Here is a 27,081-nt window from a genome sequence, read left to right as displayed (position 1 = left end):
GACATTGTCCATATTAACCTTTCCATCTGTAAAGTAATCTTTGTTGGTCAGGGAATTTCTATAATGGATAAACTCCACGTAATGCAACTTACTACTGCAAACTCTGCCACAGAAAAATTCAATACTGGATTATACTTGTCCAAACCCATAAGCGGCTTTCCTTCTATCCACATACGCCCATCAGAGTTTCCCACCAAACAAGATTTAAAAAAGAAAAGAAAAAGAGATAGGGAGAGAGAGAGGGGGAGAGAGGGAGAGAATAACCTAAAACTACTTACTTGATTCATGATCTACACGTTCCCATTCACCATGACTTTTAGACACTTATGATTGTAATTCTAAGTGGCCCATGCCCATGTCTCGAATTTAGTATGTAGCAACTATGACCACTTACTTGGGCCACTTCTCAGTACCAAACTGATTTTAGTTTGATCAAGCACTGGTTTCACTACCAGTTTCACTTTTTGTCTCGGGAAGGGTAATAGTAATTGGTAACCATCCAGAATGATGATGAACAATCCATTTTTTCATGGTTATTACCATATTCAAGATCTGAAGCACATCACCAAGAGCAAGTTCTTCCAAGCATGCTGTTTTAAGGGACAAAGCTGCTTCATACCTGTAAAGTTAGATGAAACTGGGTAGGCAAATAATTTTCTCAAAAAGATTAGAATGCAAGTTAAAGGAGCCAAACAACCACTAGAATTACCTGCATTGAGAAGCCATCATTGCCGATCTTCCAGCTGAGGAAGATAAGAACTTTTGTATTCCATCCCATGTTTCTTTTGGGTATTGATTAGGATTACCACTTATAGGGTTCACACACTTCCATAGTTTGTCATTTTTACGAACATACAACTGCAATTGACCTATGTTCTGTTTCACTACCATATTTTGCTCCATTGCACTATTCAAAGCTTTTCTTACATCGGTATTGCGGTGTTTTGGATCGCCATAACGAATGCAATCAGTTATGTTTCCTTCCGTAGGCATAATTTTCTCAGTTTTCAGGGTGTTTAAGGCAAGTAAGATAACCCCAATAAGGCCTTGAACATATTCAGGTGGTGCACGTCCTTGAGTTCCCCAGGTACCATTACTAGAAGCAGGAGTAGTAATTGAGGATGATGATAAAGATGGAACTTCAGGACCATGGGGATACCTATTGTTTAGAGTATCACGATGAATCGACTGGCCACTTTGCACAACATGGCTTTTCAGTGGTACACTAAGGCCTGGTGGATTTGGAGATTCAACATAGCTAGTTTTAAATTCTTCTCCACTTTGAGGACGGAAATTAGGATGATTTTGAGCATAGTTGGGGTATTCAGACACACTCAATTTACCAATATCAGGCACATTTGTGAGTGGAGCTGTAGGGAACCTAGGGCCATTAGAGCCAGGAGGCACAGCACGAAAACCATGATTTTGAGAAATAGGAGGTAGAAAATTATCCTGCGCAAAAGGTGGTTGCATAGGGAAGTTATTTGGTCTCAAAGAGTGAGGATAATGGTTCTGAAAATTGCCTATGAAATTATTTCCATTACTCCCTGAAGGATCGGGATTGCTAGGGAAAAAATTGGGAGTAGACCTACTTGCAGAGACAACAGGTTCACCGGTGCCACCAAAGAACTCATGTGGGGCTTTCTTAAACTGCTTTGCTTGTGTATGTTCCAACTGATAAGAGTAATCATTGTTCTTACTTTCTTGAATCATGACTGGCACACTTGAGGTTCGTGATACACTAGGCTGATTTGGGGTCTTGCGCACAAACTTCCCCTTATATTTTGCTTCACCAACCCTTGATGTATTTGAGCTAAAAGCCATCGGTTGGGTCACTTGAGCTGGTTCAGAAACCGGGGTGTACGGTGTTTCAGGGTTAAAGGTACTAAAACCATTAGCAAGTAGTGAAGATTCACCATTTGAAAGAGGAGAACCTCCCGCTAAAAGGCTTGTCCAAAGCCATACACTCTTCGCTGCTGCAATTAATGGCGCTGATGCCTTCTGTGGCTGCGCTAAGAGAATATTATACCTCCTCATTCGCAACTGATGGAGAGCATTAGAAAAATCTCTATCCCCCGAAATCAGCAGGTAATTCGAGGGAGCAGGGTTGTCCACTGCCCAAAACAGCATTTCTACTAAAATCTTCTTGTCACTCGCATCTTTAACACCTGTTTTGTTCATTACTTAAAAATGTCATTTATAACATTCAACAACCACATATTTCCATTTCTTGCCCTCTACAACATATTTTACATCATATTTACATACAAGAGGATATGACAAAAAATTAACACAGTACAGATAAGGTCTAAAAAGCGAAAAGACTGACTAAAATTAAATGCTATAAAGGCTAAAAAAAAAAAAAAATTAAAACAAAAAGAAATTCGTTTATCGATCGATGGATCAAGAAATCAAATCTTTAGTAGAAAATATACACATCAAAGTTAAAATTCAGCGAAAAATAAAAAATATATCTGCATGAAAAGAAAAGGTTTAGGGTATCAAAAGTTTGAGAGAGTTATAAATAAAAGTACCGGCAGGAACGTGATTGAGAGCGATGCCAGTGCTGGAGAGCGCGTGCTGGACAGACGCGGGGATGCGATTAGTGTCACCGTAGGCGGAGATAGAGACGGGTCCACAGTAGTTCATCTTAACTAAGGCCGAACTTATGTTCTGCGCGATCGTGTGCGGATCTCAGTTCTTTGGGACCTGACAGTTCTCTATGTCCCACCACACCGACGTCTTAGCAGTGACGTACTGTGGCTCCGCCAACGACGGAGTTGGCGCCGCCGCTGCGGTGCCGGAAGTTCCGTTCACATCTCCTCCCATCTGTTTGGCGCACGATAGTGGTGCTTACGCGTAAGATAGCATGAACTTGGGTATGCTTTTTTGTTTCTTGGTTTTGGACTTTTAGGATGTGTTTATTGCTTCAACTACTGGGAGCGTGTGATTTCGTCGGAGGCTGCTTATATGTAGAAGTGGAAAGGATATTGTTTGAGTTACAATTTTAACCCTCGATATGTTTTAGTATTCTTTGAAAAACAGGGGTATTTTGGAACACTAAGAATGATTGTAGTGTTGTGTACTGTATACCGTATAGAACAAGAGTAATTTAAACGTGCGGAGTGGGCTAGGATGGGAGACTATACTTGACCTCATTTCATTGGTTTTTCATTTTCGAAAATATCATTTTACACCTCAACTTGTTGATCAAGCCCGCTTCAAATTAGGCTTCATATGGAATTTTACTTCCTCTATATATTGTATTTTTATTTTTATTTTTATTATTAAAGAAAATCATACAATAATTATAAGGATATAATTTTAATCTCCTTCAATCAAACCATTGGATTAGAATACATAATGATTAATTAATTAGAAATTAATCTTGTTTTGTAAATACGCGTATGTATATGGAAGATATTTGCTTTCCTGACTCTGCGTCTGCGCTTTAAAAATTGCCCATTCAACTTCAACCTTTTTATAAAGTATTGGAGGTGACTAAAAGAAAATACTGTAACATAGAATAAAGCTAATAATAATTTTTACTGCTAAACGTTTTCAAGCACTTTTGACATTGTCCATATTAACCTTTCCATCTGTAAAGTAATCTTTGTTGGTCAGGGAATTTCTTCCTAAGCAAGAAAAAAAAAAAAAAAACAAAACAAAGAGGTAGAGAATCCACCAACACTTTGACAAGCATTTCATTGTAAAGATCAACAGTCTTTGAGAAACAAAAACAATCCATCATTCCTCTACGAGTACGGCTACTATTATGTACAATTTTTTAGTCTAAAACTCAGCTTTTCCAATTGAAATCCCTATACACTATAGCTTCTAATACAAAGTTGCTTAACCGAAAAGTTAATACATATATAATACAAGAAAGAATGGGGATACACTCTGTCGTTCTTTACGGATTTGTTTCTTTATAAGCGGAGCCTTCACCCAAGAAGGAACTAGAGATGCTTTCTCATCTCCCTCTTAAGTCAAAAGAAGAACCACCCTTCCATTCTTTCACAGGTATATTCCACAGGAGGGATTCCTATCATTAAGGAAATTGTTTGTTGAAACTGATGGTAATACGACAGGAGAATTGTTCAATTTCTGAGGATGTTTCCTTGCCTCTCTTTTCCAAATTACAATTAATATTCTTTCTTATCAACTTAAAAAGATTAGAAGAAGAATATAACACCTTTGCTGCTCTATCAAGGAAGCCTTTGTGAAGGAATTTGAGATACCCTGGTCATGACATTACAAAATCACATAACCACATAAAGTGAAGAAAGAAGAAACCGATTCTAGCATGTACAATAAAATATCAATTAAACGATTAACAGATTTTATGTACGTATCATGCAGCCACTTACGTTTAGTCCAATAATCGTTGCCTCAGAAAATGTTATAGTTGGAAAGGCAATCAGTATCCAATCTTTTAAAAGAACAGCAATAAGGTTAGGATGGTCATACATTATACTCATACTGCTCCTGTTTGATGAATTAATAAAGTTGAAAATTCAAGGCTAGATCACAGAGAGAATTCGAAAAAGGATATCCAGTTTTTTGTCCTAATCACTGGAACTTCTTTGTTGGGCATTTCCTGGAAGCTACGAATGAGTAGCGACAGGGTCCACAAAGAAAGACTAATTCTCAGGAATCATGTCCTCGGCAATTTTCCTCTGCCCCATGTACCGAAAAAGCACTTTTTGTTTTCGTTTCACCTGTTGTGCGGTTGGATCTCCTCTAGTTTAACATGAAATACTTTAGCCACTGAAAGGATAATCCCTGACCAGCACACAAATTCAGATGCGTGCAAAATCATTCAAAGTGTGAAAATTATAGTTAAATTGGTTATGTTCTTTGACAAACAACTGCTCGTTGAAAAACAAATCACATCTTAATTTGTCAAAGCCACAAGAGACAGCTGTGATGAATGTTGCCTCCAGCACTTGTACAATATAAATTATAGTGTATTCTTAGGTAGTTGTTGATTTTCTAGAGCACAACCTAAGTTGTTGATAGGAACTAGCAAATATATTATAAACTTAAGAGCTTTGAAAGTCCACAAAGATAAGCAAATCAGCAGTATCTCCCAGCCTGCTGTATAAAATCATTATGCTTAAAAGACAAATCTGTCAACCTCAAAGTTGCGTCTTAAATTGTTAGAATATGACATACTGTTCTGAACGAATCAAATAAGAAAACTCAATTCCAGAACATAAATTGTTTACTCTCAAAGCAACATGTTAAGTAATCTACTAAGCCAAGACAATTTTTCATGTGATGTTGGGAAATTTTGTAAGTGCATAAAACGATCTTAATTTTGGCTGAAACCTTAATTAGAATTTAGAAGTACGAGCTGCATCACTTCAAAGGGAAATTTGACAAAAGGCAAAGTAAAGATGATATAAAGAAATAATTGAAAAGGAGATGAAGGCAACCCAAGCAAGTAGGCGTATAAAAAGACGAAAAGTTCCGATAATTGCGGCTCACTCGAAAAACCTATCGGACAAAATTTATGTCAAGATAATAATTACTGTATTTTAAAAGAGAACGTGACTCAGTATTATTCTTTCAGAGTTTACTCACTGTTATACTGAATCAAAGATCATGAAATTTTAAGTATGAAGTCTAGTATAGGCTGTGAATTACCATATCTCACAAGAGTTGCTTCAATGAGCTCCGTTGGCTATTTATTTACATTAACCCTCTGGTTTTTTTTAATTTTATTGGGGATTATTCTGCATGTTATGATGAACCATTAATACCACTTAGTAAAGGAGGACCGGTGGAATTTCCACCGCGTATCTGAAATTACATCCAGTCTCAAGAATTAGAAGTAGCGCTTCAAATTTAACTATTACAAAAAAAATGGAATTTCACGGCTTTTTGCTTCTTTCTTTTTTTCCTCCTTTTTTATGTCAATATATGCTTTTTGCTAGCATCAGGTAAGGATCTTGGAAGAAAATAATGAGAGAAGTGAAATTCAATTCACTTGACAAATCTCATTTCCAACAAAAGACTAGCTTCGGCCAAAAACAAGAAAATCATGAATAATAAATTTACATTAACATGGGATAATTATATGGATAAAGAAAACAATAGAAGCTGAAGCCAAAAATAATAATTAAGAAAAATGCTAGGTAGTGTGAGAAATAAACAAATTCACCCATTATGAACAAATCAAATACACCATATATAATTGAAGCATATAGAACCTCGACAAACAATTTATCACCGCCTCCTTAAACAATCCCTTTGTCATATTTTCCAATCTTGCATTGCATGTGTGCACTCTTGCACACGGACACTAGAAAGAGAGAGAAAGAGTCATTAATGTGCTGATTCACCAGCATGTCCGGGCCGAGCATTTAACAGGGGCTGGAGTGCTTTGACAACAATGCTCATATTTGGCCGAAAATCAGCTTCATATTGCACACACAGGGCAGCAACTGCAGCCATCTGTAACCAGATAAAATAAAAGCATAAATTATTGGATGTTTTACAGGTTAATAACTCTGTCTCACAGCAGCTGAATATATATATATATATATATATATGCACCCTCGACCAAGAAAGGGGAATGAAAAGAAAGAAGCAGAATAAGTACCTTTGCAACTGCCTTTGGAGGGTAATCACCTCCTAGTCTTGCATCAACACACTGCCTAACTTTGTCCTCACTAAGTTTTGGTGTAGCCTAAACATAAACCAAAAAATTTCACTAATCATTAAAGTTCAGAGTGAAAAAGAAAATAGTTGTGTCTCAGAGCTCAGAGCTTGAAACCAGAGCACAACAGCATGAAACAAGATTAAAAAGACATAAATTTAGTACCCATGTCACTAGACTCTGCTGTCCACGTGGCAACGTATGATCAACAGGTTTTCGCCCTGTTAGAAGCTCAAGCAGGACAACACCAAAGCTGTACACATCACTCTTAGCATTCAACTGTCCAGTCATTGCATATCTGTCACCACAAGCACAAGATGATAATTCTCAAGTTAAAACATTCTCACATGAAACTTTTTAAATGATAAGTAATTTTTGTAGTTTAACTTGAGCTCAGTTTGATTCTCAAAGATACTATGGATTAGAGGCTAAGTGGGAGTCTTATGGCATATGTACTTCGGCAGTATGTAAAATTCAAGTTTTGAAAATATCTTAGCAATTAAATAAAGCTTCACTGTATTTAAAGTATTTAGATGCCAAATTGCAATTCCAAACATAATTGGCAAACAAAAGCTCAGACAGTTATCCCATATTATTCGCTCTTAGCCATAAGTTAAACAACAGTTAAGCATAGACATAATATGACTGCCACAAAAGTATTAGATAGCTTACTCAGGTGCATGATAACCAAAAGTTCCAAGAACACGAGTGGAATGAAGGCGTGCTGCCATATCAGGGGCTTGATTGGACAAATCAAAGTCTGCAATCTTCGCAACATCATCATCAAAAATTAGTACATTGCTGGACTTAATATCACGATGGATGATGTGAGGGTCTGCCTTTTCATGTAAGTATTCAAGCCCTTTTGCAGCGCCTACAGCAATTTTTACTCGCTGTTGCCATGACAAAACGGGGCCAGGCTGAGCTCCTTTAACACCTTTCCTTCCTGCAATAAAAAATAAATTAAAATAAAAAAACAGTAATATTAATAATCAAGTACAATTCTTTGTGTTTAAGGGACCAGGGGTGTGGATCATTTAAGTTATTCAAGCATTATGAATTATCTTTGTGCAGTAGTGATATCTCCTAGATCACTTTTGCCACACAGATTGACTGATAAACATGAAACAAATAAGAAAAATTTCAACTGTAGGCAGATTATTTTGAAAGTCACAGTTTGACATCTACAGCACAAACTAAAGACCAATCATATGCCACAAAATTCAAGCTGGAATTGTTTGTCCACAGAACATAATATCTGAATACTTTTACGAAGTTTTGTGAGGCCATGCCATAGTGCAACCCAAATAATAAAAAGTTGTTGCCATATAATCAGAAATTGCAAACATATCAGCCATCAATTTGTCTCACATCATGGATCTGTGTTTATCAGAACTGAGAACTATAACTGATTCTGAGTCATTAAACAACACCAGGAATTTTCCATATTTCTAGCATGTCACTTTTTCTTTCATGAATAAACAATCATTAACCACATCAAGTTAACCAGAGAATCAACCAAGATCTAACAGCAAGAAACATTAAATATCTGATATCCTTTCAACTTGGACAACAGAAGCATCATCGCACATACCATGAAGAATATCATGAAGAGATCCATTAGATGCAAACTCATAGGCAAGTACACGTGAATTTCCATCAACACAGTAACCAAGCAATTGAACAAAGTTTTCATGCTTTAACCTTGATACCATGGAAACCTGTGATTTTATACATCAATTAGTATGTAGTCTGAACAAATAATGTAATACCATGACATATTTAGTAAATATTATTAGTTCCAGTTGCCAACTAAACCTGGGCTAAAAATTCCTCATCAGGTTGCTTGCTGGCATCTAACTTTTTTATTGCTGCTGCTTGCCCACTTTTAAGAACCCCATAATATACTCTTCCATATGAACCTTCTCCAATCAAAGCATTTGTTTCAAAGTTTTCAGTAACTTCCTTCAGTTCCTCCACTGAAATAGCAGGGACTTCTATAGGCTGGACTTTCACAGTTTGAGCACCCCTGGGTGCTGCTTCTGATGCAGGATAACCTCCATCAGTTCCTGTGTATTGAATTGAAATTAAACTAAGATTACACCAATCAAATTGCAAAGGTAATAATATTGCTAATAACAAGCCTTCCCTATTCCCACCAGTGCCTGCCCACCCACCCACAGAAAAACGAAAAGAAAATCTAATTCATTACTTCCAATCAAATATATCATCCTTCAAGTGATCAGGACCACAATATTACCTGCCGAATTTTTTGCCATGTATGGGTTTCCATTGTCAGCAGCTTTATGCATATCATCTTCTTCACAACAGCTGAAGCAACTCATGATTCAATCCCTCAAGAATGCCCCTTTCTGATTCCAAAATAATTAATCTATTTTAGATAAGAAAAAGCCACTATAACTTTTTATCGTATTTAAGTGGTAGAATAAGATAAGACATATTGGACACATAGATATCAACCATTTCACGCTTTTTAAACTAAACTTTCCCACTTCCTCGACCGAAGAGGAACTCGATCATCCAATCAAAATGCATGGAATCAGCAGATCAATATTATAAATTCAAGAAATGCTACCAAGTGAGTCAATGGCTACCATTTGAGTATAGAACAAATTCTCACACAAAATCTTACGGACTCCAAAACAAGCCGTCAAATAAAAAGACTAACATGTCGATATCCATATCAAAATGAAGTTTCGTAAAATCTTAGCAACAGAAATTGTGAATTACACAAATTGCATAAAAGTGGACCGCATCAAGCTAGTGATAGAATAACAAGTGATGGTTAAAAAAAAATTGCACACCAGAGCACTGTTCACGCCCTCAATCTACTTCAATCCATAACGTTCGCCAATCAAATTTCTAGATCGAACCAACAACCACTTAACAAAGCATCTTAAATCAAATAAACGTCAAAATTCACCAATCACAGGCAGTAAAAACTTATAATTCAGTTACAGTCACAAGTGAACAAAACAACATTACATTTCTTTAGAAAAAATAAAATATTATTCACCTAACAATTTAAGCTAAAAATTTTCTGAGATTACTCGTCAATTTAAGATTGATCACATGAATGTTGTTAAAAATAATAGCAAAAATGAAAAAGAAAGAGTTGAGAAGATAGATCCGTACATCAGTTAAAATAAGCAGCAAGCAAGAGCTGTAAAGTTGAATAAATATCTCTCAAGAGAAAGTGAGCAAGTGGATCTACGGGGCCGGCGAGAGGTGCGCAGGATAAGGGGAAGAAGGGTGCGTAGGATGAAGAAATGTATTCAGGCTCTTGACTTTGGTGTTGTTTGACGTTAGTTCCTGAATAGAAATTTATTAAATGGAATTTTGTTACTATTTATATATTTGTTTATTACATTTCTTGTTCAGCTGTGCTTGCCACCAGACTTGACTGCTATCAGTTGGTTTTTGAAATAGAGCTGTAATTGGAGGTGCTGGAGTCCACCGTAGTTGATTAGGTGGCGATGTATTATTGGCTTAGCTACACTAAAGTCATAGAATAAAAAATACTCCTCCCTTTAAAGCAACCTTAATCTAGTAGAGCCAGGTCAGCTCGTGTGCGGTTGAATACGTCCCTTTTTAAAAAAAAAAAATTTACCGTTTACTTTTATTTGTAAATCTTCTATTTCTAGGTAAATTCCAAAATTTGATCTTCTGTATGTATGCACGAGTTCCTGCTGTCCAATTTACTTTTCAGTTGGTAAAGTCTTTTTTTATATTTTTTATTTTATAACTCTTGTTAATTTAACAGATACCCATTAATGTCAATGGAAATCTTTTAGAAACTATTAATTGTGATGATGCGTAGGCAAGTATTAGAATTAAATGTAATTTATTAAAGATGTAAGTTTAACAATCACATTAAATGGGTTTATAAGCAGTGAATATAAATTAATTGATTTTGAGACTTTGAAAGGGTTTAGGTGCGACCAGTTAGATCCTGTATGAGTATGACTCGGTTATTTCATCGCAGACACAAAAATTAGACAATGGTCAAGTCAAAATGTAAGAAAGACCCGATAGACTGGGTCTAGACGTACGACGGAGATGAAATTGGACCACTGTTGGGCTTAAAATTAATGGTACATCTTAATAATAAAACCAAATAGTTATTGTACAGTACGTATAAGATGTCGCATCTCTCGGCCTATATGGATTCTAAAGTCGCATAATTTCTGTGTTTCAAATTCAATCTTACTGGGTATTTGATTTGATATACAACTCCCCTCCATGGGCCAATGTGAACAGTTACGTAGCCCAATAAGAAAAGTTGACATATTCAGTGTTGATGTACCTTAAAATTATTAGAAAATCATCTCTAATAAAATGGTCGATGTGGGTAAAATCATAGGACAGTGAAATTGTGCAATTAACTCTTGATCTTCCAATTCCAAGTGGGTTAATAATTTGTGATCAATAATATCAGAACTGGAGTTTGTATTTGATTGCAACCAACAAAATCTATAAAACATGTTCACAGGAATCATATTGTCTGAGCTAGAATATATTTTAAGTTTCTTGTCTGGGTATATGATTAGTCTTATTAGTTTTGATTATAATGAGAGATGGTTGTCAGGTTGGAGGGGCTCTAAAAGAATTAAAATAAAACTGCAGTTGCAGTGAAAAGAGTGAGCTAACTGTTTTTTAAATGATAAAAGGCTTTCATCAAAACAAATTTCATTTATTACTGTAATTCCAAGTAACTTTAGTTTGTTAACCAAAAAGAGTTGTGGGTTTGAGGGACTCAATGTGGGTGGTTATACACATAACAAAATGGAAATAATAATGGACAGGCTGGAGATAATTAGAGGACGATGCATCTCTTGGTTGGATTTGTGGGCTCATGTGCCCACTACCTACATATAACCCGCCCCTGGGAAAAGGAAAACCGGAAAAAAGTACATTAAGAAAGGAATAAAATTTTATTTTTTTAGCTTTTCATATCACCACTAACTTGTTTGGTACAATGGCCTATCTAGAACTTCAAATTGAACAACCGCAGATGAACTAATACGGCTCTCAAGTGTTGAATTTGAACAGGCAATTCAACATTGAATATGATAAAACAAGTACTAGAAGTAGAAGTTACTTTTTTGGTCAACTATTTAGTTTGATTCAGTAAACAGCCATATAATATTGTGCTTCAACCACTCATTAACGCCATTTTAGTGACAAACTTACCAATCCACATTCTATTAAATAAAATTTCAGCTATCCTTTTTATTGGGTTGTTATTATGCTAACAAAATTAAGTTATGTGTGAAAAAAGTATGCTATAACAAGTAAAATTCCTGATCATTGAAGAACCTCCTCTCCAAAACTGGTATTGTACGAATATACCTTCAATGGAGTAAGCTCTCGAATTCCTCATTTTCTTCAAATTTTCATTCACTTTCTGTTTAGCAAGCCTTGTATTGATATGACAATGAGCTAATATAAGCAAATTTCAGTAGTCATTAACAGTGAGCAATATTTTTATGTGGTCCATGAATGCTAAGGTAGCCTGTTCGGCTGTCCATATATTGTGTCCATGTGATGTGAATATTGAGTTGTCATGCCATTTGCTTCTTTTAGCTTGCTTTTTCCATGAGATTTAGTACAACATTACAAATCCAATTACGCAACCCCGAAATTGGTGCTCTTATTCTTTAATTTTTTTTTTCCTTTGAGATTAGATAAAAGAGTAAATGACATATTCCCACCCAAGATTTGACGAAATCCCAAGTTGGTATCCCAGGTTACATTTATTCCAGATTCCTACCTTTAAAATAACAGTGTTAGCAATTTTTAGGGTTTAGAGGATGCAATTACCATAATGCCCTTAACTCTAAATTAATAGATTATGTTTTAACCCCTAAATTAGTAGAATTATAACTTACCATTTTATTTTTAAATTATGTCAAAAACACCATCGGTCACGACGGCGTCGAACCCCCTGGTCGCCTCCATCACCTTCCCTGTAGTCCGTCGTCCAAAACCCCACTGGTTCCCGACTCATTAGCCTTTCCAATCGCCGGCATCGTTAGGCTTAGGATTCTGTTGTTCTTCGTCGGATTCCGGCTGCGAAAATCCAATTGGACACCACCACTGCGACCACTGTCTCCAAATCTATAAAACCTGACAAGAAACTTAAAATATATTCTAGCTCAGACAATATGATTCCTGTGAACATGTTTTATAGATTTTGTTGGTTGCAATCAAATAAAAACTCCAGATTTGATATTATTGATCACAAATTATTAACCCTAAGCCTAATGACATCGGCGAAGAATAGCGAAACCCTAAGCCTAACAACGTCAGCGATTGGAGGGGCCAATGAGTCAGGAACCAGAGGGGTTTTGGACAACGGACTACGGGGAAGGTGATGGAAATGACCAGGGGGTTCGAAGCTGTCGGAAACAGCCTAGATCAGGTTGTTTCCAATGAGGGTGTGCAGTGACCAAGGGTGCTTTTGACATAATTTGAAAATAAAATGGTAAGTTTATAGTTCTACTAATTTAGGGGTTAAAACATAAATTATTATTTTAGGGTTAAGGGCATTATGATAATTGCACCCTCTAAACCCTAAAAATTGCTAACACTGTTATTTTAAGAGTGAGAATTTAGAATAAATATAATATAGGATACCAACTTGGGGTTTTGTCAAACCTTGGATGAGAATATGTCGTTTACTCTAGATAAAATAACCCGAACTTAGTTTAACCGGGTTAAGAAGATGGGCTACCGGCGGACTGTTTGGGCTGACTAGTAGCTGGGCGTTTATTTGAAACCTCAGAGTCAACAACTTAATTTTGTTTAATTGATCCGGCAGTTTTTCTTTGGTTTAGTTTAGTTTGCTTTCAGACATTATTGGATGGTGGTGCAGAAGCAGTGAATCCATCCACATTTTCTACTCAATCGGTGCAGCAGCAATACTAACAAATCTCCTTTTTCTTTGTTTGTTTCTATATCCCGTCTCTAATTTTAAACGTTTTCTTTTCGGGTTCATTGATGTCATAAATGCACTCTCAAATCAAGACAAAAATTAAATAACTCTCATATTATTAAAAGAATGAATTAAATTTGATTTTAAGGAAACTATTGTCCTAGATTTGAGAAGAGAAAACACAAAAAGAAAGGGTAAAATCCAGTGATCCAAGTAAACCGGTCAGGGTCAGGGAGATTAAGAGTAAGAGTAATAATAGGAAGGATCTGTTATCAGTTATTGCACGTTGGATTTATTTGAGCCAGTTATAATCAACACGAATAATTAAAAAAAGACTAAGGTTATGATTCTCTGTATCTCACTATAGCCTACAGTTTACAAACATTCTTAAACAGCAACCATTATCATGAAGTCAACTATTCCTATACCAGAGATCAGTAATTGATCTACTAATGAAAGTGATTAGTCAACGTCCGCGAAGCAGCGGAAAATAACACTTGGAAGGAAGGAGTTAGGAGTAGAAGGGAGGAAAAAGCGAGGCATCTTTATTTTATCAAGTGTGTGAGAGAGACACGCAGTGTGAAAAGAGGACCCACCATTTGTGTTGGTTGTACTGTGTCGATTAAATTTAATCTGTTAATGTGTACCATAACATTACCATTACCATACAGAATGAAAATACACTCACAAAAAGCTAACACTTTCACATCCCCATAATCCTAACATTTCCTCCTCTTTCCGGCGACATTTTTCTTACTTAACATCCGGGCAAGTTTACTTATTCTGTTTAGTTTTATTTTATTTTCATTTTTTTTTTTTTTTTTTGTTATTATCTTTTGAGGTTGTGTATGAATCTAACAATTGGATGTGGACAGCTCAGTGGTGCAAAGTTGGAATTCAATGATTTGGGAGGTTTTATAGCTGATTTTGAAGGGTTTAGTGGTCAATTTTAATTCACTGTTATGTGGGTTGCTCTTAATTGGAACCATGGATGTGTTGGTGTACTGTTTTTGGACTTTTGGGGAAGAAGTGAAGCTGATTAGATCAAATTAGGGGTTTAGTTTTTGGGGGTTTTGAACTCTGATCTGTCGGTCAAATTGGATTTACTTTTCTGGGGTTTGTACTGATTTTTTCTAATTTCTAAGCTCACTTACTGGATTGGGATCTTTCAATTTATATTATCTGAGTTTCAACATGGAGACTAGATTTAGAGGTGAAAATCATCATTTCTATGGTATGAATTCCATGGATTTGCGGGCAGTAGGTAAAAGAACTCTAGAATGGGACTTGAACGATTGGAAATGGGATGGTGATCTTTTCATTGCCAGCCCATTGAATCCGGTGCCTAATAATAACGTGGGCCGCCAATTTTTCCCACTTGGCACTGGAAATTCATCCAATAGTTCATCGTCATGTTCGGATGAAGGGATTCAAGGAATTGAGAAGGGGAAGAGAGACTTGGAGAAGAAAAGGAGGGTTATTGTAGTTGATGATCATAATTCATACGAGGCGGCAGGTGGACTTAGTTTGAAACTTGGCGGCAATGGTTTTCCGGTCTGTGAGAGGGAGGTGGGCAATTGGGAAGGAGCTAGTGGGAAGAAAACTAAATTTGGTGCAGGTTCTTCGAACCGTGCAGTTTGTCAGGTGGAGGATTGTGGGGCTGATCTGAGCAGTGCCAAGGATTATCATAGGCGGCACAAGGTGTGTGAGATGCATTCCAAGGCCAGCAGGGCGCTTGTGGGGAATGTTATGCAGCGGTTTTGTCAGCAATGTAGTAGGTGAGGACTTACTTCTGAGTTTCTTGTGTCATGAATTATTAGTTTTGTATCATAAACTTCTTATCTTGTCATGGAACTTGTGCTTGTCTAACTCATTGCCTTGGTAATATTTGGAATACAATCCAGCCAATTTAGAGCCTAGAATAAATGAAACATGAACAGAATTTTGTCCATACTTTTGGTTTAAGGTGTGGTAAATGATATTTTGTTGAACTTTTTGGCAGATTTCATGTCCTTCAAGAGTTTGATGAGGGGAAGAGGAGTTGCCGCAGGCGTTTAGCAGGGCATAATAAACGGAGGAGGAAAACCAATCCGGATCCTGTCAGTAATGGAAGCTCACTTAATGATGATCAGACTAGTGGTTATCTGTTGATAAGTCTCTTAAGGATACTTTCCAATATGCATTGTGAGTAACTCTGTGCTTTTCCCATGACAAAAATGAAGCCTGATTTTACCTTAGATTTTTCTTCTTTCTTCCTATACCTTGATTGCACCATTTATGGGCTAATATGGCTGGTGATATCCTACATAAGAAGATACATAAACAATATGTGAAAAGGAAGACATTTTTTCCTGAACTCATTTTCTCTGAATGAAGTGCAGATTTGTACATTGAAATAAAACTTGTTTGTGTTATGCCCTTGATCAGAAAAGATGGAAACAATTTCGTTGTTTGTTTTTTGCTGACCTGTAATAAATTTTACCTTGAACTGCAGCCAATAGATCAGACCAGAAAACAGATCAGGATCTGCTATCTCATCTTCTAAGGAGCCTTGCTGGTCCTGCTGGTGAACATGGAGGAAGAAGCATAGCTGGGCTCTTGCAGGAACCTCAAAGTATGATGAATCATGGCGCTTCTGTTGGGAACTCAGAAGTAGTTTCAGCTATGATTGCAAATGGTCAAGGTCCTCCTAGGCCTTTCCGACAACATCTCAATGTACCTGTATCGGAGATGCCACAGCAAGGGCCAAGTGCTCATAAAACCAGGGGTGCAGAAGTTGAAAATGGTGCTGCTGGGCGGATCAAAATGAATAATTTTGATTTGAATGACATATATGTTGACTCAGATGATGGCACAGAAGATGTAGAGAGATCGCCTGTCCCTGCAAATCCGGGGAGTAGCTCCCTTGATTGTCCTTCATGGGTACAACAAGACTCTCAACAGTCAAGTCCCCCCCAGACTAGTGGGAACTCAGATTCAGCATCGGCCCAGTCACCTTCTAGTTCCAGTGGAGATGCACAGGTATTATGTAGCTGAATGCACATAAGTTAGTTGCCTATCTAAATTATCAACGATAATGCACTGTAATAGAAGACTTGCTGGATTCACATGTGATGCAAGTAAACATGCAACTTAATGTGCAGTCATGTAGATTGGAGTAGAATATAACACCATTAAGTTTTGTGATTTTTGTTGCTTTGCCCATTTCAGAGCCGCACAGATCGGATTGTGTTTAAGCTATTTGGGAAAGAACCAAATGATTTTCCTCGTGTCCTGCGAGCACAGGTACTTCAACTGTAAATGTAGTTGAGTGCAACTCTTCCAAGTTTCCCATCTCAGGAAGTGTTGTTATTTAAAATGTTTCAACTTGCAGATCCTTGACTGGCTCTCTCACAGTCCTACTGATATGGAGAGCTATATTAGGCCTGGTTGTGTCATTCTGACTGTTTATCTTCGTCAGGCTGAAGCTGCTTGGGAGGAAGTAAGCTCTCTTGATGAAATCATTTACATTGAAATGTTTTTTCCTTCTATATCCTTACTTCATTTTTCTTAATATTCTATTTCTGAGGCAACATTACTGATCTTACAACTATTACTTGCGGTTTTTGCAGCTTTGTTGTGATTTGACTTTTAGTTTGAGTAGGCTTCTGGAACTCTCAAATGACTCTTTCTGGACGACTGGATGGGTTTATGTTAGAGTGCAACATCAGATAGCATTCATTTACAATGGTCTATTTATATTTGCTTTTTCAAAGTTTACATGATTAGTATGTTAAAATTGAAAGTTTAGCTACACTTTCATATGGAAGTTTTTTCATTATTAGTACTTTTTTAATGCTGCAGGTCAGGTTGTTGTAGACACATCCTTGCCTCTTAGAAGTAACAACTACAGTCAAATTCTAAGCGTCAAGCCGATTGCAATATCTGCATCAGAGAGGGCACAATTTTTAGTTAAAGGCGTTAACCTGGCTCGGCCAGCCACAAGGTCTCTGTTGTCCAAAATTAGAATTAATTTTTTTTTTTTTGGTGTCATCTTTGACAGTTTGTAAAACTGTGTATGAATTAGATTTGATTTGTGTCCTGTATTTTTATTGTATTTATATATTCTATACAGCCTATTGTATTCCTGAAGCCTCTTTTTTACAGGTTACTCTGTGCAGTGGAAGGGAAGTATATTGTTCAGGAAACTACTGACGAAGTAAGGGATGATGTTGACAGCTTCAAGGAGCATGATGAGCTCCAGTGTGTAAACTTTTCTTGCTCAATCCCTACAGTGACTGGAAGAGGATTTATTGAGGTGCTGTTTTCTTTTGATTCTCATAACATAGGCTGTTGTTGTCATCATATATTATGAGCAATTATCTATGAGTGTGGATCATCTATTCTGTTTATTTGCTTCTGCTGTCAGTGCTGCTCACAATTTTTCTGTTTGACAAACAATATTTTCTTTGTATGGATGAGGAAACCTGGGTACCATGCCTGTGAAATAGATGGTGTGAACTTTGAGTTTGATTTTTCTTTGACTATCCCTTTATTAGTGGAAATGTTTTCATGCTAAATGTCTTACATTGATTTGGACTACTGGAATATGATGTTTGAAGAGCAGTAGCTGCTACCTCAATTTTTTATTGATTTCTTATTGGCAATAATAAATTGTAACAGAAGAAACATTAGAAAAAAGATGAAGATTAATTGCTTCTGATCTTCCTGTTTTATTTTTATTTTCAATCATTCTACTTTTTTCATATAGTACTTAATGCATATACGATACTGTGATTTCTGTCTTAGTTTTCTCCTAATTTGTCCTGTTTGCTAAATAAATATAATTCCTGTGTTGTATGAATGGACATGGTGTTCAGTTTATTCTGGCAATATGCCAAGTTCTATTCTCGTTTGGGTGATTGGTTTTCTGGTAAATGCTAATTCTAAGCTGGTTTGTTTATTATATCATATCTGTGCATATGCTGACTCTTGCTGCCAGTTGTTCAGAGAAGATAGATCATAGTCTAGTTTGTCTGCTGGAAGCTCATTTTATTGTTTGCTTGACCTTGTCCAGATTGAAGATCATGGTTTCAGTAGCAGTTTCTTTCCTTTTATAGTTGCAGAAGAGGATGTTTGTTTGGAGATCCGAATGCTTGAAAATGCATTGGAATTGACTGGGACAGATGCAGATGCTGTGCGGACCGGAAAGCTGGAAGCCAAAAACCAAGCCATGGATTTCGTTAATGAAATTGGTTGGCTTCTTCACAGAAATCAATTAAACTCTAGACTAGGCCACCTGGATCCTAACACAGACCTTTTTCCTTTAAGACGGTTCAAATGGCTCATGGAATTCGCCATGGACCGTGAATGGTGTGCTGTAGTAAAGAAGCTATTAAACATTCTGCTTGATGGAACCGTGGGTTCAGGGGAGCACCCTTCCCTGAACCTTGCATTGTCAGAGTTGGGACTCCTTCACAGGGCCGTGAGGAAAAATTGTCGGCCTCTGGTGGATCTCCTTTTGAGATATGTTCCTGAGAAAGTTTCAGACCGATTAGGATCTGATTACAATCAGCCTGATGGTGATTCTGATGGCTTTCTGTTCAGACCTGATGTCACAGGCCCTGCAGGTTTGACACCTCTTCACATTGCAGCCGGTAAAGATGGCTCTGAGGATGTACTGGATGCACTGACTGATGATCCTGGAATGGTAATTCCTCTAATTTTCTGAACTTGATGAAAAAGAAATATGGTGAACTTGGTATTCCTATATCTTAGCATGACTTTGCAATTTCATACTGCATACTAGTGTCTAAGCCAACTCAATAATTGGAATTTGTATTGACTTGATTCGATCAACTGCATTAATCTCAAACTTTATGTTTTGTGGATGATGCAATGTGTGGACAGAAGCAAGTTTACCATTAGCAGTTAGAAAAAAAAGAAAAAAAGAAAAAAAAAAAAAAAAAAAGAAGCAGCTAATTGTTAGTAAGGTGGACCTGGATTCTTGTTTTGCTCTCCCAAATTAAAACATTATTCAGATTTATCTTGGGGATGGTTAGTGGGTGGCTGTTGGGTGCAGGGTCAGGATACATTTTTTGTCTGTTAATAGCTAATTTTCAACTCAATCCTTGTCTGATCTTAATGTTGAATGTCCTAGCAAGTGCCATGTCCTACATGTAGAGTTCATATAGTGGTTGTCCAGCGTATATCTACTACTATGGAACAGTTAGTTGTTGTTTCTCATATAGAGGGCATGATATCCTTGTTTTTCTGTTTACTTTAAGATATATTATTGGAAATCAAGGGCATCTTTTTTGTTATTAGTCGAAATATTGAAATCAAAGATACCATTGCCTTTAAACATCCAACTTGGTGTCTCTGTATCAGGTGGGAATTCAAGCATGGAAGAAGGCTCATGACAGCACAGGCTCTACACCTGAAGATTATGCACGTTTGCGTGGACACTATTCGTACATCCACCTGGTGCAGAAGAAGATTGTTAAGAGACCAGCTTCTGGCCATGTGGTTGTTGACATGCCTGCCATTGTTGCAGGCTGTAACATAAACCAGAAGCAAAATGATGATTTGAGTGGTACATTTGAGATAGCACGAACTGCAATCAGACCCAACCACGGTGGCTGCAAGCTTTGCCACCAGAAGCCGGGTTATGGAACAGCGGGCAGGTTTCTGGTGTACAGGCCTACAATGCTCTCAATGGTGGCTATTGCTGCAGTGTGTGTGTGTGTGGCTCTACTATTTAAAAGCTGTCCTGAAGTTCTTTACGTGTTCCGTCCATTCAGGTGGGAAATGCTGGACTATGGAACAAGCTGAAGTATATTAACTCCCAACTTGATAATAACCGGTTATAGGTGATCTGTATTTGTATGCATTTCTAGATTGTAAAGTTGAGAGTTGTATAACGGTGTGTGCAGGTGGATTTCAATTTCGGAGTCAGTAATATTATTGACATATTTATTTATTATCGAGTCAACCTTTATCAACATGTAAGTACTAAGTACACCAACTGCATTGCTCTTGACTCGGGTGATTTTACTTTGATTTGAGCAGAGAGAGCATTAGTGAGATCGCTACGCTTGTAACGCTTCTATCTTATAGTTTTATTTTATTTTCACTTTTTTTTTTTTTTTTATTATCTTTTGAGGTTGGGTATGAATCTAACAATTGGATGTGGACAGCTCAGTGGTGCAAAGTTGGAATTCAATGATTTGGGAGGTTTTATAGCTGATTTTGAAGGGTTTGTGGTCAATTTTAATTCACTGTTATGTGGGTTGCTCTTAATTGGAACCATGGATGTGTTGGTGTACTGTTTTTGGACTTTTGGGGAAGAAGTGAAGCTGATTAGTAAATTAGGGGTTTAGTTTTTGGGGTTTTGAACTCTGATCTGTCGTCAAATTGGATTTACTTTTCGGGGGTTTTACTGATTTTTTCTAATTTCTAAGCTCACTTACTGGATTGGGATCTTTCAATTTATTATCTGAGTTTCAACATGGAGACTAGATTTAGAGGTGAAAATCATCATTTCTATGGTATGAATTCCATGGATTTGCGGGCAGTAGGTAAAAGAATCTAGATGGGACTTGAACGATTGAAATGGGATGGTGACTTTTTCATTGCCAGCCCATTGAATCCGGTGCCTAATAATAACGTGGGCCGCCATTTTTTCCCACTTGGCACTGGAAATTCACCAATAGTTCATCGTCATGTTCGGATGAAGGGATTCAAGGAATTGAGAAGGGGAAGAGAGACTTGGAGAAGAAAAGGAGGGTTATTTAGTTGATGATCATAATTCATACGAGGCGGCAGGTGGACTTAGTTTAAAACTTGGCGGCAATGGTTTTCCGGTCTGTGAGAGGGAGGTGGGCAATTGGGAAGGAGCTAGTGGAAAAGAAAACTAATTTGGTGCAGTTCTTCGAACCGTGCAGTTTGTCAGGTGAGGATTGTGGGGCTGATCTGACAGGTCCAAGGATTATCATAGGCGGCAAGGTGTGTGAGATGCATTCCAAGGCCAGCAGGGCGCTTGTGGGGAATGTTATGCAGCGGTTTTGTCAGCAATGTAGTAGGTGAGGACTTACTTCTGAGTTTCTTGTGTCATGAATTATTAGTTTTGTATCATAAACTTCTTATCTTGTCATGGAACTTGTGCTTGTCTAACTCTTGCCTTGGTAATATTGGAATACAATCCAGCCTTTAGAGCCTAGAATAATGAACATGAACAGAATTTTGTCCATACTTTTGGTTTAAGGTGTGGTAAATGATATTTTGTTGAACTTTTTGGCAGATTTCATGTCCTTCAAGAGTTTGTGAGGGAAGAGGAGTTGCCGCAGGCGTTTAGCAGGGCTAATAAACGGAGGAGGAAAACCAATCCGATCCTGTCAGTAATGGAACTCACTTAATGATGATCAGACTAGTGTTTATCTGTTGATAGTCTCTTAAGGATACTTTCCAATATGCATGTGAGTAACTCTGTGCTTTTCCCATGACAAAAATGAAGCCTGATTTTACCTTAGATTTTTCTTCTTCTTCTTCTAACCTTGATTGCACCATTTATGGGCTAATAGGCTGGTGATATCCTACATAGAAGATACATAAACAATAGGTGAAAAGGAGACATTTTTTCCTGAACTCATTTTCTCTGAATGAAGTGCAGATTTATACATTAAAATAAAACTTGTTTGTGTTATGCCGATCAGAAAAGATGGAAACATTTCGTTGTTTGTTTTTTGCTGACCGTTAATAATTTTACCTGACTGCAGCCAATAGATCAGACCGAAAACAGTCAGGATCTGCTATCTCATCTTCTAAGGAGCCTTGCTGTTCCTCCTGGTGAACATGGAGGAGAAGCATAGCTGCTCTTGCAGGAACCTCAAAGTATGATAATCATGGCGCTTCTGTTGGAACTCAGAAGTAGTTTCAGCTATGATGGCAAATGGTCAAGGTCCTCCTAGGCCTTTCCGACAACATCTCAATGTTACCTGTATCGGGATGCCACAGCAAGGGCCAATGGTCATAAAACCAGGGGTGCAGAAGTTGAAAATGGTGCTGCTGGGCGGATAAAAATGAATAAGTTTGATTTGAATGACATATATGTTGACTCAGATGATGGCACAGAAGATGTAGAGAGATCCCCTGTCCCTGCAAATCCGGGAGTAGCTCCCTTGATTCCTTCATGGGTACAACAAGACTCTCAACAGTCAAGTCCCCCCCAGACTAGTGGGAACTCAGATTCAGCATCGCCCAGTCACCTTCTAGTTCCAGTGGGATGCACAGGTATTATGTAGCTGAATGCACATAAGTTAGTTGCCTATCTAAATTATCAACGATAATGCACTGTAATAGAAGACTTGCTGGATTCACATGTGATGCAAGAAACATGCAACTTAATGTGCAGTCATGTAGATTGGAGTAGAATTCCCACATTAAGTTTTGTGATTTTGTTGCTTTGCCCATTTCAGAGCCGCACAGATCGGATTGTGTTTAAGCTATTTGGGAAAGAACACAATGTTTTCCTCGTGTCCTGCGAGCACAGGTACTTCAACTGTAAATGTAGTTAGTGCAACTCTTCCAAGTTTCCCATCTCAGGAAGTGTTGTTATTTAAAATGTTTCAACTTGCGATCCTGACTGCTCTCTCACAGTCCTACTGATATGGAGAGCTATATTAGGCCTGGTTGTGTCATTCTGACTTTTATCTTCGTCAGGCTGAAGCTCTTGGGAGGAAGTAAGCTCTCTTGATGAAATCATTTACATTGAAATGTTTTTTTCCTTCTATATCCTTACTTCATTTTTCTTAATATTCTATTTCGAGGCAACATTACTGATCTTACAACTATTACTTGCGGTTTTTGCAGCTTTGTTGTGATTTGACTTTTAGTTTGAGTAGGCTTCTGGAACTCTCAAATGACTCTTTCTGGACGACTGGATGGGTTTATTTTAGAGTGCAACATCAGATAGCATTCATTTACAATGGTCTATTTATATCTGCTTTTTCAAAGTTTACATGATTAGTATGTTAAATTGAAAGTGTAGCTACACTTTCATAGGAAGTTTTTTCATTATTATTACTTTTTTAATGCTGCAGGTCAGGTTGTTGTAGACACATCCTTGCCTCTTAGATATAACAACACAGTCAAATTCTAAGCGTCAGCCGATTGCAATATCTGCATCAGAGAGGCACAATTTTTAGTTAAAGGCGTTAACCTGGCTCGCCACCCACAAGGTCTCTGTTGTCCAAAATTAGAATTAATTTTTTTTTTTGGTGTCATCTTTGACAGTTTTGTAAACTGTATAGAATTAGATTTGATTGTGTCCTGTATTTTTATTGTATTTATATTCTACAGCCTATTGTATTCCTGAAGCCTCTTTTTTACAGGTTACTCTGTGCAGTGGAAGGGAAGTATATTGTTCAGGAAACTACTGACGAAGTAGGGATGATGTTGACAGCTTCAAGGAGCATGATGACTCCAGTGTGTAAACTTTTCTGCTCAATCCCTAAGTGACTGGAAGGATTTATTGAGGTGCTGTTTTCTTTTGATTCTCATAAATAGGCTGTTGTTGTCATCTATATTATGAGCAATTATCTATGAGTGTGGATCATCTATTCTGTTTATTTGCTTCTGCTGTCAGTGCTGCTCACAATTTTTCTGTTTGACAAACAATATTTTCTTTGTATGATGATAAAACCTGGGTACCATGCTGTGAAATAGATGGTGTGAACTTTAGTTTGATTTTTCTTTACTATCCCTTTATTAGTGGAAATGTTTTCATGCTAAATGTCTTACATTGATTTGACTACTGGAATGATGTTTTAAGAGCAGTACTGCTACCTCTTATGCTAACAAAATTAAGTTATGTGTGAAAAAAGTATGCTATAACAAGTAAAATTCCTGATCATTGAAGAACCTCCTCTCCAAAACTGGTATTGTACGAATATACCTTCAATGGAGTAAGCTCTCGAATTCCTCATTTTCTTCAAATTTTCATTCACTTTCTGTTTAGCAAGCCTTGTATTGATATGACAATGAGCTAATATAAGCAAATTTCAGTAGTCATTAACCGTGAGCAATATTTTTATGTGGTCCATGAATGCTAAGGTAGTCTGTTCGGCTGTCCATATATTATGTCCATGTGATGTGAATATTGAGTTGTCATGCCATTCGCTTCTTTTAGCTTGCTTTCTCCATGAGATTTAGTACAACATTACAAATCCAATTACGCAACCCCGAAATTGGTGCTCTTATTCTTTAATTTTTTTTTTTTTCTTTTGAGATTAGATAAAAGAGTAAACGACATATTCCCATCCAAGGTTTGACAAAATCCCAAGTTGGTATCTCAAATTACATTTATTCTAGATTCTCACCTTTAAAATAACAATATTATCAATTTTTAGGGTTTAAAGGATGCAATTACCATAATACCTTTAACCCAAAATTAATAAATTATGTTTTAACCCCTAAATTAGTAGACTTATAACTTATCATTTTATTTTCAAATTATGTCAAAAACACCCTCGGTTACAACGGCGTCGAACCCCCTGGCACCTCCATCACCCTCCCCGTAGTCCATCGTCTAAAACCCCTCTAGTTCCCAACTCATTGGCCCTTCCAATCGCTGACACCGTTAGGCTTAGGTTTCCGCTGTTCTTCACCAGATTCCGATTGCGAAAATCCAATTGGACACCACCACTGCAACCACTGTCTCCAAATCTATAAAACCAGACAAGAAACTTAATATATATTCTAGCTCAAACAATATGATTATTGTGAACATGTTTTATAGATTTTGTTGGTTGCAATCAAATACAAACTCCAATTATGATATTATTGATCACAAATCATTAACCCTAAGCCTAACGGCGTCTACGAAGAATAGCGGAACCATAAGCCTAACGACGTTGGCGATTGGAGAGGTCAATGAGTCGAGAACCAAAGGGGTTTTGGACGACAGACTACGGGGAAGGTGATGGAAGTGACCAGGGGGTTCGACGCTTTTGGAAACAGCCCAGATCATGCTGTTTCCAACGAGGGTGTGCAGTGACCAAGTGTGTTTTTGACATAATCTGAAAATAAAATGGTAAATTATAATTCTACTAATTTAGGAGTTAAAACATAATTTATTAATTTAGGGTTAAAGGCATTATGGTAATTACACAATCTAAACTCTAAAAATTGCTAATACTATTATTTTAAGAGTGAGAATTGGAATAAATGTAACATGAGGTATCAACTTGGGATTTTATCAAAACTTGGTTGAGAATATGTTCGTTTACTCTAGATAAAATAACCCGAACTTAGTTTAACCGGGTTAAGAAGATGGGCTACCGGCGGACTGTTTGGGCTGACCAATAGCTGGGCGTTTATTTGAAACCTCAGACCCAGAGTCAACAACTTAATTTTGTTTAATTGATCCGGCAGTTTTTCTTTGGTTTAGTTTTGTTTGCTTTCAGACATTATTGGATGGTGGTGCAGAAGCAGTGAATCCATCCACTTTTTCTACTCAATCGGTGCAGCAGCAATACTAACAAATCTCCTTTTTCTTTGTTTGTTTCTATATCCCGTCTCTAATTTTAAACGTTTTCTTTTCGGGTTCATTGATGTCATAAATGCACTCTCAAATCAAGACAAAAATTAAATAACTCTCATATTATTAAAAGAATGAATTAAATTTGATTTTAAGGAAACTATTGTCCTAGATTTGAGAAGAGAAAACACAAAAAGAAAAGGTAAAATCCAGTGATCCAAGTAAACCGGTCAGGGTCAGGGAGATTAAGAGTAAGAGTAATAATAGGAAGGATCTGTTATCAGTTATTGCACGTTGGATTTATTTGAGCCAGTTATAATCAACACGAATAATTAAAAAAAGACTAAGGTTATGATTCTCTGTATCTCACTATACCCTACAGTTTACGAACATTCTTAAACAGCAACCATTATCATGAAGTCAACTATTCCTATACCCGAGATCAGTAATTGATCTACTAATGAAAGTGATTAGTCAACGTCCGCGAAGCAGCGGAAAATAACACTTGGAAGGAAGGAGTTAGGAGTAGAAGGGAGGAAAAAGCGAGGCATCTTTATTTTATCAAGTGTGTGAGAGAGACACGCAGTGTGGAAACTGGACCCACCATTTGTGTTGGTTGTACTGTGTCGATTAAATTTAATCTGTTAATGTATACCATAACATTACCATTACTATACAGAATGAAAATACACTCACAAAAAGCTAACACTTTCACATCCCCATCTTCCTAACATTTCCTCCTCTTTCCGGCGACATTTTTCTTACTTAACATCCGGGCAAGTATACTTATTTCTGTTTAGTTTTATTTTATTTTCATTTTTTTTTTTTTTTTTTGTTATTATCTTTTGAGGTTGTGTATGAATCTAACAATTGGATGTGGAAAGCTCAGTGGTGCAAAGTTGGAATTCAATGATTTGGGAGGTTTTATAGCTGATTTTG

General features: G+C 37.1%; 3 protein-coding genes and 1 pseudogene across 4 annotated transcripts; 2 read left to right on the top strand and 2 right to left on the bottom strand.

Annotated features, from left to right (window-relative positions):
• Positions 1-66: 66 nt before the first annotated feature.
• LOC116139210 lies at positions 67-2,932 on the bottom strand. Its single transcript, XM_031424892.1, has 3 exons — positions 2,535-2,932; positions 710-2,168; positions 67-619 (listed from the first exon to the last, which is right to left on the bottom strand). The coding sequence occupies exons 1-3, from the start codon at positions 2,647-2,649 to the stop codon at positions 433-435; spliced, it is 1,761 nt and encodes a 586-aa protein (XP_031280752.1). The 5' UTR covers positions 2,650-2,932; the 3' UTR covers positions 67-432.
• A 3,118-nt stretch (positions 2,933-6,050) lies between these two features.
• LOC116138788 (pto-interacting protein 1-like) lies at positions 6,051-10,021 on the bottom strand. 2 transcript variants are annotated; one of them, XM_031424465.1, is made up of 8 exons: positions 9,705-9,723; positions 8,928-9,039; positions 8,486-8,736; positions 8,262-8,388; positions 7,340-7,613; positions 6,833-6,965; positions 6,611-6,697; positions 6,051-6,462 (listed from the first exon to the last, which is right to left on the bottom strand). In XM_031424465.1, exons 2-8 carry the CDS (start codon positions 9,010-9,012, stop codon positions 6,334-6,336), a joined length of 1,086 nt encoding a protein of 361 aa, XP_031280325.1. In that variant the 5' UTR covers positions 9,013-9,039; positions 9,705-9,723; the 3' UTR covers positions 6,051-6,333. The 2 variants fall into 2 exon arrangements, with proteins under 2 accessions (XP_031280325.1, XP_031280320.1); XM_031424460.1 differs by lacking the exon at positions 9,705-9,723 and adding an exon at positions 9,824-10,021 and having other exon boundaries at positions 6,103-6,462.
• Positions 10,022-14,505: 4,484 nt separating this feature from the next.
• LOC116138190 (squamosa promoter-binding-like protein 1) lies at positions 14,506-20,720 on the top strand. Its single transcript, XM_031423919.1, has 10 exons — positions 14,506-15,403; positions 15,628-15,809; positions 16,120-16,646; positions 16,836-16,910; positions 16,999-17,106; positions 17,237-17,354; positions 17,469-17,610; positions 17,772-17,922; positions 18,682-19,314; positions 19,995-20,720. The coding sequence occupies exons 1-10, from the start codon at positions 14,820-14,822 to the stop codon at positions 20,436-20,438; spliced, it is 2,964 nt and encodes a 987-aa protein (XP_031279779.1). The 5' UTR covers positions 14,506-14,819; the 3' UTR covers positions 20,439-20,720.
• Positions 20,721-21,114: 394 nt separating this feature from the next.
• Positions 21,115-24,122, top strand: LOC116138404 (annotated as a pseudogene).
• The last annotated feature ends 2,959 nt before the right edge of the window (positions 24,123-27,081 follow it).

Source organism: Pistacia vera, unplaced genomic scaffold (genome assembly GCF_008641045.1).
Source record: "Pistacia vera cultivar Batoury unplaced genomic scaffold, PisVer_v2 Contig11, whole genome shotgun sequence".
NCBI classification, from domain to species: domain Eukaryota; kingdom Viridiplantae; phylum Streptophyta; class Magnoliopsida; order Sapindales; family Anacardiaceae; genus Pistacia; species Pistacia vera.
This window is presented reverse-complemented; position numbering and strand designations above follow the sequence as displayed.